Source organism: Gigantopelta aegis, chromosome 3, assembly GCF_016097555.1.
Source record: "Gigantopelta aegis isolate Gae_Host chromosome 3, Gae_host_genome, whole genome shotgun sequence".
In the NCBI taxonomy this organism is placed as follows: Eukaryota; Metazoa; Mollusca; class Gastropoda; order Neomphalida; family Peltospiridae; genus Gigantopelta; species Gigantopelta aegis.
In genome coordinates, this window is record NC_054701.1 from 24,526,437 (window position 1) to 24,541,272 (window position 14,836).

The 14,836-nt window shown below is 40.8% G+C and overlaps 1 protein-coding gene across 1 annotated transcript in view; it reads right to left on the reverse strand.

Moving 5' to 3' along the window:
• LOC121367737 (fibrinogen-like protein 1) overlaps positions 1 to 10,442 on the reverse strand; it is a 74,307-nt gene extending 63,865 nt beyond the window's left edge. The window contains exon 1 of the mRNA XM_041492077.1: positions 9,081 to 10,442. Coding sequence (XP_041348011.1) covers positions 9,081 to 9,585 — 505 coding nt within the window. The 5' untranslated portion in view covers positions 9,586 to 10,442. The remainder of the gene's footprint in view (positions 1 to 9,080) is intronic.
• Positions 10,443 to 14,836: the final 4,394 nt, after the last annotated feature.

Consider the following 14,836-nt stretch of genomic DNA (forward strand, 5'->3'; position numbering starts at 1 on the left):
CCCTTGTTTTACATGTGTATTACCCCAAATAGTAACGCCCTCGCTTTATGTGCGGTCGGTTTGGGATCGATTCCCACCAGTGGGCCCATTGGGCTATTTCTAATTCCAGCCAGTACATCACGACTGGTATATCAAAGGCCGTGGTATATGCTAACCTGTCTGTGGGATGGCAAATATAAAATATCCCTTGCTACTAATGAAAAAATAAAAAACGTAGCGGGTTTCCTCTCTAAAACTATTTGTCAAAATTACCGAATGATTAACATCCATTAACCGATGATTAATAAATCAATTTGCTCTGGTGGTGTCGTTAAACATAAAAGTTTTACCACCAAATACCACGGATAGCGTTGTGCACGCTCTGTGGGTTCTGGTGTGTTCTCGGGGAATATGTTTATTTGTGTGGGAACATGTCCGATTCAGAATTCCTCAAACTGTAGATGAAAATCTTAAACAAATAACTCGTACTGTTGTGTAACTGTTAACGTTTACAACGAAAGATTCAAGTTATATTTATCAGTTATAATCACACATGGCTACCGCCAACTTCACGAAATCCCATAACGTGATTGTTTATATTGCTTTGATAAAAAATGTTTATCTAGTTTTTAACTGCAAGGGTAATTCATTTTACCCCACCTCCCACACACTCACAGAAGAAAAAACGAAATCAGGAAAGTAACTAGGTATTTATAATCCAGGAATAGAGACACGGTTTAAAATGCTAAGACATTTAAAATATGTATACAGTATGCAGGAGCAGAATGAATAACTCAGTGGGTAGGTGTAAGAACGCTACATCGACTTCTCTCATTAACCACGAACCCACTGCCATAGTCAGACAGATCAGATAGTTAAGGTGTGTCCAGAACAGCATGCATGAACCTTAACTGGATATAAGCACGAAACTAAGTTAGAATGAAATGACATAAAACGGGCGGTGATGGTATGTATGACTTGGTAATGACGATATGCACTTTACTAATATGCAAGGGTCGAAATTCGTGTCGGACATTCGGTCCGGAAAACTACGAATTGTTCCGGCCCGAATCAAAACCTGCCGTACCAAATATGATTGACTAAAATTAATGTGTGAATAAAAACGTAAAATGGAGGAAATGTTTTATTTAACGACGCACTCATCACATTTTATTTACGGTGATATGGCGTCAGACATATGATTAAGGACCACACAGACATAAAGAGGAAACCCGCTGTCGCCACTTCATGGGCTACTCTTTTCGATAAGCAGCAAAGGATCTTTTATATGCACCATCCCACAGACAGGATAACACATACCACGGTCTTTGATATACCAGTCGTGGTGTACTGGCTGGAGAGAGAAATAGCCCAATGGGCCCATTTACAGGGATCGATCCCAAACCGACCGCGCATCAAGCGAACGCTTTACCACTGGGGTACGTCCCGCCCCACGTATAATGAATGCTGGTCCGACTAAAACAAATCCCGGTTCGTTGTAATGTTGACTATGAAAAACGCGATCGAGACGGCAGTATTTCGACCACTGATAATGACAACATGGATAAACATAGAGGAAATCATCTTTAATAAAAGCAACATATAAATTTATCAGTATGTCAAAAGCTGGAATCTATAAAACGAAATTGCCCGAAATGGCAGAAAGAATGTTCGTTTTATGTATACAATACACAATACAAATGTAGTAAACAACAAATTAATTACAACCGTGGTTGTTAACAACTGACAAACCGAGTCATTAGCGAAAGAGAAGCATGTTAGGGCTTGAAGCAGTATTTGTTTAAGCCGTGTACACACTGAATAAACAATATCTTACACGTGAAATGTCTTTTTTCTGACAGCTTAAAAGCTGTTATTAATAGGTATCTTTTTTTCGCCGACGTGATTGAACAGACATTAAAGATGACAGGTTTTAGCAGCTGTGCGGTCTGGGGATGCACGGTGTGCGTGTTTTGCATGTTTCCGTGGAAATATGTTTGACATCTGAGCTACCGGAGAGTACTGATGGATCTGTTTATTGATGAGCTGTTGCTTTTAATAAACATCCCAGGCTCCTGAGAGCTCGAGATGGAAAGGGTGGGTAGGTGGGCTAAATATTATAATAACCAGCCCCCACCTCTCTCGTTCTCTATCTCCCTCCCTCCCTCCCTTTCTTTCTTTCTTTCTTTCTTTCTTTCTTTCTTTCTCTCTCTCTCTCTCTCTCTCTCTCTCTCTCTCTCTCTCCTCTCTCTCTCTCTCTCTCTCTCTCTCTCTCTCTCTCTCTCTCTCACACACAAACAACTTTGGAGGGGGGATTTCAGGCACATTTTTGCCCGAATTAAAAAAAAAAAATGCACGAACCTCATTAATAATATTTATTCATATTAACATAGCTGCTAAACAGCTATACGAATCACTACGCTTTTTTTTCTTTTTTTTTTTTTTTTTTTTTTTTACACGATTTACAATTAATATTGTGGGTAGAATGATGGAAATACATGGTGAAAAGGTTTCAGGCAAGCTCATTTTGACTGAATGTCTCTATCGTGTTTGCCCGAATTTGAGGATTTGCTCAAGTATTGGGATGGAGTTGCCCACGACCCCCCCCCCCCCCCCCCCCCCCACACTCACCTACACATCTCGTGCGCTTATGTGTGGTACCATGTAGGAATCTTGCTGGCCACTCATCGTTATTTTCGTGAAACCTTGCTTGTGGATGACATAAAAAGCCGGCGGGGTTTCTTTTAAAATATTTAAATATAATCTAAACATTTATCTCAGTGTTTGGATTCCCGAGCATGCTAATGTAAACATTGACAAATGACATTTAGCAGACGGGTGAAGGATTTCGGAGAATTCGCGCTTATCACCTGTGTAATAAACACCGCTTTGATAATTCATAAATAGTCATTTACAAAAAAAATATTTTTTACTCGAATTAAAGATTAAAAATGGAGATACTAGTCCAGAATAGTTTAGTTACAGATTAAAATGGATATTTATTCAGTATAAATGTCAAGCATTTTGTTAACTAGTCTTGTTACGAAAATATCAGTATTTCACAAGATTAGTACATGTCATACAACACACACACGCACGCGCGCATGCACACGTACACACGCACACACCACCACAACCACTACCACACATCTATTAATTCTTGGGGTAGAATATATTTGGTATGACATGAAGAACATTATCAATCGAGGCCTAGTCAAAGAAATAAAAATGTTATTTAAAAATTCAAATCAGAATTTTAAAAATTAAAAAACAAAAATTCAAATCAGAATAAGTTGTCAAAACAACAATGCTGGTAGTGGTCGGTGTTACTTCTCTCAGTTAACGGTCGTGTTTATTAAATAAAAGTGCAAACCGCGATCATTAAAACCGGTTTCCATAGGATTCCAGACCATTTAGCAAATGAAAACCAGGTTGCACTTCGGCAAGACGTGTTTACGTACATTTCCAGAGGTCGTAAAATTATTAAAGGTGATTGAATGTAATTTTTGCCATCTGTGATGAATTGTGCAAGTAGTTCTTTGAACTTGAAGAGCCTTGAAGAACTGCGTGTATGAACTCGACGTGTTGGTGCAGCTGCTAACAGTGAGTTTTGCAGGTTTGTTTTTCTCTAAATACACCTAACTCACTGGTTCGTTCCGTTGTTGTAAGATGCATTGTCCATAACACACAACGGGCTCCGTGTATATCAAATGCTGCGGTGCGCGTCATACTGTCCGTGGGAATATGTAAACAGAAGATCTTGTGCTGCCTTTTGGAAAGGAGTGGGCAAATACAGCAGCAGAAATATTCTATCATGTAGACTAAATGTCGCACATGATATGTAACACGCAACGAGTGCTAATTAGACAATGTGCTGGGGTGTTGTTAAATAGAAACATTTCTTTTTCCTTTTCAGCATCTAATATATTCAATATCTCAATCATGTGTGTCTAGAAATCGTTTTTCAACATTAATGAATTAAACTACCACCACCACCATCACTACTACTGTCACCATCATCATCACCATCATCATCATCATCACCATGTGCATATATTTGCTGTCACCCCAGAATTAAAAGATGGTATTATAGCAGGCGATGTTTCAATATTATCATTATCATTATCATCATCACCATGTGCATTATATTTGCTGTCACCCCAGAATTAAAAGATGGTATTATAGCAGGCGATGTTTCAATATCATCATTATTATCATTATCATCATCACCATGTGCATTATATTTGCTGTCACCCCAGAATTAAAAGATGGTATTATAGCAGGCGATGTTTCAATATCATCATCAGTATTATTATCATCATCACCATGTGCATTATATTTGCTGTCACCCCAGAATTAAAAGATGGTATTATAGCAGGCGATGTTTCAATATCATCATCATTATCATTATCATCATCACCATCTGCATTACATTTGCTGTCACCCCAGAATTAAAAGATGGTATTATAGCAGGCGATGTTTGAATATCGTCATTGTTATCATTATCATCATAACCATGCTGTCAGCCCAGATGCATTATATTATCATGTGCATTATATTTGCTGTCAGCCCAGATTTAAAAGATGGTATTATAGCAGGCAATGTTTCAATATCATCATTATTATCATTATCATCATCACCATGTGCATTATATTTGCTGTCAGCCCAGAATTAAAAGATGGTATTATAGCAGGCAATGTTTCAATATCATCATTATTATCATTATCATCATCACCATGTGCATTATATTTGCTGTCACCCCAGAATTAAAAGATGGTATTATAGCAGGCGATGTTTCTTCATCATCATTATTATCATTATCATCATCACCATGTGCATTATATTTGCTGTCACCCCAAAATTAAAAGATGATATTATAGCAGGTGATGTTTCAATATCATCATTATTATCATTATCATCATCACCATGTGCATTATATTTGCTGTCACCCCAGAATTGAAAGATGGTATTATAGCAGGCGATGTTTCAATATCATCATTATTATCATTATCATCATCACCATGTGCATTATATTTGCTGTCACCCCCCAGAATTGAAAGATGGTATTATAGCAGGCGATGTTTCAATATCATCATTATTATCATTATCATCATCACCATGTGCATTATATTTGCTGTCACCCCAGAATTGAAAGATGGTATTATAGCAGGCGATGTTTCAATATCATCATTATTATCATTATCATCATCACCATGTGCATTATATTTGCTGTCACCCCAGAATTGAAAGATGGTATTATAGCAGGCGATGTTTCAATATCATCATTATTATCATTATCATCATCACCATGTGCATTATATTTGCTGTCACCCCAGAATTGAAAGATGGTATTATAGCAGGCGATGTTTCAATATCATCATTATTATCATTATCATCATCACCATGTGCATTATATTTGCTGTCACCCCAGAATTGAAAGATGGTATTATAGCAGGCGATGTTTCAATATAAATTATTAAGTTTCGTCCTGGGTGGTGGAATGTCCAAGGTGATCGATTCATGGTTGAAGTAACGACCTTTTATAAACGTTCCTTTGATTCTGTCTTAGGTAGTGATAATATTTTTAATTACGGTAACTGTTTTGTCGCTTAGAATTCAAGCATTCGGTAGATTAGTGGATACGTAGTATTTAGACTCTGCTCAGGTGACATCAGAGCTTAATGGTTCGCTTACACCCCTCCCTCTCTCTCTCTCTCTCTCTCTCTCTCTCTCTCTCTCTCTCTCTCTCTCTCTCTCTCTCTCTCTCTCTCTCTCTCTCTCTCTCTCACTTTGTGTGTCAGTGTGTGTGTATGTGTGTGTGTGTGTCAGTGTGTGTGTGTGTATGTGTGTGTGTGTCAGTGTGTATGTGTGTGTGTGTGTGTGTGTGTCAGTGTGTCAGTGTGTGTGTGTGTGTGTGTGTGTGTCCCCCTCTCCTTAACCACTAAGACACAGACACCGATAAGAGCGTAGTCATAACAGGTTTTATTATATTTTCAAATAATTTTGTGTTTATATCCAATTAACAAGGTCCAAGCACGCTTTCCTCAGCACACATCTGAACTGTTTGTTCTGTGTGTTCAGGGCAGCTGTTGGTAGCTAGTCGGGGAAAAACCCTCGGTGTAATGGCCTTACAACTCCTCATAACTGAACTGTCAAGATTCGCTCTGGGTGGAAGCCGGTATTGGGATTCGAACCCAGTACCTATCGACCTCAATTCGACAGCTTAAGCACTACAGCACCGATGACTCGTTTTCACTGACATAACACTAATACTACTAATCGAGTTCCTCAAGTGGTACGTGCTCGAACTGAACCACATATCCGTTTGGAGTGGTACTTATATTTATCTCGGAAATTGCCACATCTTGAATCAAGTGCTCCCGTGGTCGGTCAGAGTGTCGTAAGAGGAAATGTTTCTGTGGCGGTCAGATTCTGATAAGAAAAGGAACAGTTGTTTAACGACACCTCAGCACATTTTAAACTACAATTATTTGATGATGTTTAAAGTATGATTGAGAGAGAGAGAGAGAGAGAGAGAGAGAGAGAGAGAGAGAGAGAGAGAGAGAGAGAGAGAGAGAGAGAGAGAGAGAGAGAGAGAGAGAGAGAGAGAGAGAGAGAGAGAGAGAGAGAGTAAGTACCAGAATGAGAGCAAGAGAAAGAATGATACTAACACACACAAAGAGAGAGAGAGAGAGAGAGAGAGAGAGAGAGAGAGAGAGAGAGAGAGAGAGAAACCCTCGCTGCCGTTACATAAGCTACTCCGACTGAAAAGGCAGCAATATATATTTTATATGCCCTTTTCTCCATAGACAGGACAGTACATACCACGGTATACGATTTACTAGTAATAGGAACTGGTTGGGATGGGCAGAGCGTTCGACTTTGCCACCCATCACATTTCAGGCAACCGTAGTAGTGGTATAAAGTCTTCTTTTTAAATTGATTGAATTCCATACTGCGTATTTGGGGGACATTTTTGTACCATCAGCATGCTACAATGCTAACAGTTCAACTAGTCAATCTAGTCTACATTCACGAAATTACTTCTGATGCGATAAAGTCTGTGTGATATGAAATACTCGCTAGACTGATGTTTGTGTTAGGTCAGAAATCAGTCAATTCGTTTGCGCTCGCAACAAAAACTACATACTGAGCGAGGAACTTGGGCAGATCTCTCCGGGGCAATTCGAAGGACCTGCCCACCTTAGGCATGCTTGAACTTTTTTGTTTAACGACACCACTAGAGTAGAGCACATTGATTTATTAATCATCGGCTATTGGATGTCAAAACATTTGATAATTCTGACGTATAGCCTTAGAGAGGAAACCCGCATCATTTTTTCCATTAGTAACAAAGGATTTTTTATATGCGTCATCCCACAGACAGGACAGTACATGCCACGGTCTTTGATATACCTGTTGTGGTGCACTGGCTGGAAGGAGAAATAGCCCAATGGGCCCACAGACAGGGATCGATTGTAGACCGACCTCGCATCAAGCGAACGCATTATCACTGAGCTACGTTCCGCTCACGGTAACCAATACTCGCGTCCACGAGGAACGTACTTGAACCACCTTCAAATGTGTATGGGCACGGTATCTACTCCAGTTCTCTCTCTCTCTCACACACACACACACACACACACACACACACACACACACACACACACCCGCGCGCGCGCCATTCGTATTACAATCACTATCACACAAATTACGCGCACATCATTGTGATCTGGCAGAGAGAACAGGAAGCGAGGGGAAGTTCTGAGTCATTACCAGTGTCGGCATTGTTACTTGAATATCTATCAAAACGCTCGTCCTGGGAATATTATGCAAGCGGATCAAGCGTGTAATAAGTAAAGATAATTGTAATTCCACGAAAATGCTTGCAGTACGGGTTACTGTTAGTAGGCTAGCGGATTTGCGTTACGTAATTTTGGAGAAACACTTGACGACTACCAACACTAAAACACGCGCTTCGTCAGGCGATGTTTGCTGCACATAAACAGGGGAACATTTCAGCAATTAAAAGAAAAACAGAAACAGTTTGTGTTACGCTGTGCAAATATAAAGCATTTCTCGAGCACAATATACAGAATAAAGAACAAATATTCATATTAGAGTAAAGTCTAAATGTCCAAGGTCGTCTTTGATTATTGTCACTTTTTCTTTTCAGTGGCAATTTTCCAAATACACACCATAGATTTTAAATGTAATTCTTACGTGCTTGCCATTCATGAAAGACACGTAATTATAATACTCTAAGAAAAATATGATTTATTTTCATTAACACATCACTTGTTATAAAAACAGCCGATAGAGCGTTATTTGACTTCGACAAATACACCAGCTTTCGGTCCCGGCTAGTGGGCTTTCGTTCTGGGCTAGTGGAAAATAGCAGGTGTATTACTATAATACACAGAGCACCAGCCAAAACTTCTGCGAGGACAAGTGACTTTCTCAAACATTCGTCGAGCTCTGCAAATGAGTTTAGTTAGTGTCATTTGCCGGATCCATGTCTGATGTATCCATAGATTGAAGGTTATTTATTGAAATCTAAAATATCTTGTAATGTTGTGGGGTTTTTATATTATGTTTTGTACACAATATGAATTTAATATTTTCATTTTATTTAACAAATATATAAAGCTGTTGAAGATCAAAACTGTTTATCGACCCTTTACTGAAATTATAAACTTGACCCTACTCTGTAGCTATTGGTTTTATACAGGGTGGCATAAATTCTATTTTTTTTCTATTGATGTCAGTATTTTTTTTCTAAATACGTTACTTACTTGCCCTTTAAAAATAATGATTTTAATACATCGATTATGCTACTTATGCAACTGTTGTTCATGGTACGGTCTTTGTGAGAGTTTTGTGCAATAAACTGAACTGAATAGAATTGAACATGCATGTTATATACTTTGTATGATTGATAATATTGCGGCGCAGGACCCAGCAGTTTGATGTTGAATGCCAGTCTTCGTAACACGTTGTGAATCATAGCATACATGCACACATACATGTATGATGTAAGTAATACATGTCATAATCATGAAAATCTAGGTCAAGGTGCACTATAAAGATAGTATACTTACGTCGTGGATACTTCGGCTGGGGTGAAGGGTCCACAACGGGTTGTGCCGCGTGTGTGGTCAGGCCCAGATAGGGTTTTACTAACAATTTCTCCAGACGTTCGACAACTCCCGTCAAATTCTTCACCGACAGGTTCAGCTGTAGAAAGTGATCGCCCAGCGTCCCCGTGTCACGTTTCTGATTCCCCACCTGGTCCTTCACATACTGGAGGGTCTTACTGATCCCCTTTAGGGCCTCCTTCGTGTAGTGGACATCTCCATTGAGCTTCATCCAACGTCTGTCTTCCAGCGATAGAGAACGCGAAGAATTCTCCCGGCCCGAATTGAGGACGGGAATAAAATATTTTTCCTCGAAGTTTTTAATCTTTTTGTCAATAAGTTTGTCGATGTCGTTTAAAAACCTGTGCATGCATTTGCAGCCTCGCTTTCTCTTCTTGTTAGGAATGTCCGAACACACTGAGAGAAACAAACACACCGCTAAAATACCGCTGAATAAACTGTGAGCCATTGTCGGATCTTTGGACAACTTAAAAGTAAAATATTAACAGTAGCAGGCGTTACAACCACCAAGTGCTGTGGTAACTTGCCTTTAATATGTTACAAAAATCCAGAAAAATTAGTAATCCAAAAAAGAAAAACACGTCCTCTTGCGTTTGCGAATTGGGTTCCGCGAATTGTACGATATCAGAAAGAATTCAATAAAAATCCTGTTTTCACACTTACACCGATTCCCCGGAACACAACCAAGTTAAAACGTACCAAACGTATGTTTGCTTCGTCTTGTTTCACTATAAATGTAGATACTGATTTTATATCCGTTTTTGTTAAAGGCACACTTTTATAGTCATCACCACAAGTTGTCTGACATCGCACGCCAAACACACAGACGTCATGTCATGCTACGGACCCGTTTCTCGATTATTTTCTTCTTTATTATTATTATTTTTTCGTTTACAGCTTTTCCTCGGGACAGAATATATTCATTTACCACAGAAAGTATCCTGGCGCCGTAGACTCTCCGATTGGTTTATTAACCCCCGAGAGAAAATATCCTCCACGCGAAGCTTCAGCGTTCTTGTCCGGGATGTTTTGGTACGTCTGCTAGTTGTAACCTACCATAAAGCAGTCTGATTTGTTCGGCCGCTTTACCGCCACTGGGAGGCTCTCTTCGCGTCTTCCGTAGGTGCGCTGGGCTGGCTGGCGGGCGGGCTATAAAACAGAAGACGAAATCTTTCAGTTACACACTGCTTGAACTTATTATTAATATTATGGCACTGCTAGGGACAACAGATACAGGGAGTTCTGTTTGGCGTGTTAAGCTTTAGGCTGTTTTCTGCGGAGTCTTTGATGTCGCAGGTTTCTGTATCTGAAATGCCGTGTTATCAAATCTAGCGTTAGATTACGGACGGTAAACATTAAAACAAAGAGAGCTGAGAGAGGGAGCTTGTCGGCGCGACATACGTCACATTCCACAACACTTCATTTTTTTTTTTGAGAGACTGTAAATTTTATTCGTGGCGACAGGTTTTAACAAAAGTCACCCACCCATACTTGGAGTTTATACATTCATATAACCGCCGATTTTATGCACTGGAAACACTTGCGTTGACCACGTGGAGAACTTGAAAAGTCGGGGGCGGTGACAAGCATGATGAAATTTTATTAGCACCTGAACCTATTGTAAACAATTGATAGAAACATACGATACCATGGGCGGATCCAGGAAATAGTTTGCGGGTGGGTGGGTGGGGGTGGGGGGGGGGGGGGCCTAAGGGAAAAAGGGCACACAAATATTTTAGGGGGAACGGGGCCCCTTGGATCCGCTGAAAAATATCACAAAGGAAAGAAATGTTTTATTTAACGACGCACTCAACACATTTTATTTACGGTTATATGGCGTCAGACATATTGTTAAGGACCACACAGATTTGGAGAGGAAACCCGCTGTCGCCACTACATGGGCTACTCTTCCGATTAGCAGCAAGGGATCTTTTATTTGCGCTTCCGACAGGCAGGATAGCACAAACCATGGCCTTTGTTGAACCAGTTATGGATCACTGGTCGATGCAAGTGGTTTACACCTACCCATTGAGCCTTGCGGAGCACTCACTCAGGGTTTGGAGTCGGTATCTAGATTAAAAATCCCATGCCTCGACTGGGATCCGAACCCAGTACCTACCAGCCTGTAGACCGATGGCCTGCCACGACGCCACCGAGGCCGGTCATACCACAAAGGAGTCAGTAACCAGAGGGTGAATATTTTACATGCTTTGTCATATACAAAATACATTAGGCTATCAGGGCCATAATTGTCAGGGAATGGGGAGCACTTGCTCCATCCACTGTCCCTCACACAATACGAAGAAATATGCTTTTTTAGTTTCAAAGTATCCTTTTTTGTCTCGCTTTTATTATTTATAATGGTTTGGGGGGGGGGGGGGTTTGTTTTGTTATTATTTTATTTTATTTTTTTTATTTGGGGGGTGGGGGAGAGGTAACTGTCCCTTATCTCCCCTATCTCTAGTTACGCCAATGGCAAATTAAGCATATTTGTAACAGAAAACGTGTGGTAGGTTTTAAATCCCACTTGCACTGAAGCACCTCTGTCTGACTGCAAACCATCCTATGAGTACCACTCTTCGGTTCCGATCTTACTGCGTTGGGCGTCTCCGGTGTCTGGGAGCTCGCGTCTAAGGCAGAGCGCGTTACTAGGTGTTAGTATATGTATCGTGTATCGTCGATAACCTGTTCTACAGCGCATCGTCTGCCCTCGGCGTCAGGCTCAGTCTATATCTTCTTACTGATGTCACTTTAGCTGGTCAGGTGGTACCGTGGATTGGTCGTTCAAAACCCAGGAAAGACATTGGCGGACCCAGAGGGTTGTTACAGTGGTCCCGCGACCCCCTCCACCTCCCGCCCGTTTGAAGTGCCCGTTTTAATTATTGTTTTTTTAAATTCGTCATACACATTATACAACACTAAATTAACCTGGAAACGCATCTCTCAGTATATTTATTTCACAATTTAATGGGGAGTTTGTGGTTTTACTGCTTTTGAGAGCTCAACTCTTTTGCCATTTTTATAATTACATCCTCACACACACACACACACACACACACACACACACACACACACACACACACACACACACACACAGACAGACACACACACACACACACATACAGACACACACACACAGACACACACACAGACACACACACACACACAGACAGACACACACACACAGACACACACACACACACAGACACACACACAGACAGACACACACACACAGGCACACACACACACACACACACATACACACACACACAGACAGACACACACACAGACAGACACACACAGACACACACAGACACAGACACACACACACACACATACACACACACAGAGACACAGACACACACATACAGACACACACACACACAGACACACACACATACACACACACAGACACACACACAGACACACACACATACACACACACAGACACACACACAGACACACACACACATACACACACACACAGACAGCCACACACACATACACACACACATGACCTTTCAAGTTGAAGTGTGTGTGTGTGTGTGTGTGTGTATGTGTGTGTGTGTGTGTGTGGTGATGGTGATGGTGATGGTGGTGGTGGTGTGTGTGGTGATGGTGGTGGTGGTGGTGGTGGTGCTGTATGTGTGTGTGGGGGGGGGGGGGAGAGGTAACGGATATGCTGGCTATACGAGCAGATAGCAGCTGTGGTCATAAAATGCAATAGTTCATGTTAGTTTAAAGAAAATTTTAAGGCGTTCAGATATCCGCTCGAATGTTATCTTTAAAGGGACTATCCTGAGTTTGTAGCCAATTTAAAAGGGTTTTGACAAATTAAATATTTCTACATTTATTAACATTACAATTTACTTTTATTTCCTTGCTTAGAATATGAATATATCTTTAACCGATACATTTTTGGACATCATAATGTTTTGTAATATCTCAGTATCAGACAGACACATACACACACAGACAGACAGACACATACACACACACACAGACAGACACATACAACACACACAACGCACAGCCAGACAGACACATACACACACACACAGACAGACACATACACACACACACAGACAGACACATACAACACACACAACGCACAGCCAGACAGACACATACACACACACACAGACAGACACATACAACACACACAACGCACAGCCAGACAGACACATACACACACACACAGACAGACACATACACACACACACAGACAGACACATACAACACACACAACGCACAGCCAGACAGACACATACACACACACACAGACAGACACATACACACACACACAGACAGACACATACAACACACACACCCTCTTTTACAAAATACTGCATTCTCTCCAGAAGGACATAATATAATATTGCACTATGATAGATTCGATCTAAGGACATACAATCACGACCGTGCTAAAACATAATTTGGACTCTGTCTTATGCAGCGATACGAGTTTGAATGTCATAGGCCTAATGGTTCTGCTGTTCAGGTAAATAGTTTAAGCTGTCAGGGTTGTGGGTTCCTATCCCAGTACTGGTTCACACTGAGAACGAGTGCACTCCTTCCCACTCATTAACCACTAATTAATTATTAAATTATATTTAAGACTGGCATCCCAGATTTTAAACACGTACGCTGTGGACAGCATGTTTCCGCTGTTACTACATATATAAATGCAGACATAAGTTGAATAAATGAATGAGCGATATATGAATGGATGGATGGATGGATGGATGGATGGATTAACAGGTATATGAATGAATGTATGGATGGATGGACGGACGGACTGTTGGATAGATTGATAAATGGATATATGAATGGATGGATACATGGATGGATGGATGGACGGACGGACTGTTGGATAGATTGATAAACGGATATATGAATGGATGGATGGATGAACGGACGGACTGCTGGATAGATTGATAAACGGATATATGAATGGATGGATGGATGAACGGACGGATTGCTGGATATATTGATAAACGGATATATGAATGAATGGATGGATGGATGAATGGATCGATGAATGGATGGATGGATGGATGGATAGAGGAGCACAAAATCGACGACCGAAAGAAAAGCGCGATTAAGCCTAATAGTAGAACATCGAAGTTCTAGAATTGCTAGAGATCGAATAATCAGTCCACCTTCCCGTAGATCTGATAGTTTATTTCTGTTCCAGTCGGATTACCACGACCAGTACATCAAGGTATCTGTTGTCCTCTTTAGGGGGTTGGGTGGGTGGGCGGTGGCGGGTCGTAGCTCAGTGGTAAAGCGTTCGCCTGATGTGCGGTCGATCTGGGATCGGTCGGTGGGCTCATTGGGCTATTTGTCGTTCCAGCCAGTGCATCACGACTGGTATATCAAAGACAGTGGTATGTGCTATCCTGTCTATGGGATTGTCCATATAAAAGATCCCTTTGCTACTAATGGAAAAATGTAGCGGGTTTCCTCTCTGACGCTATGTCAAAATTACGAAATGTTAGACATCCAATAACCGATGATTAATAAATCAATGTGCTTTAGTTGTGTCGTTAAACAAAACAAACTTTAACTTTTTTTGTGGGGAGAGATACTGTTTTCTAACTTAATTCCTGGTCTCTGCCTTGCATCACAATTACCATGTGCCATATGCTTCACCTCCAATAACCGCTGACCAGATCTGGGTTAGACGATCCTCTCTC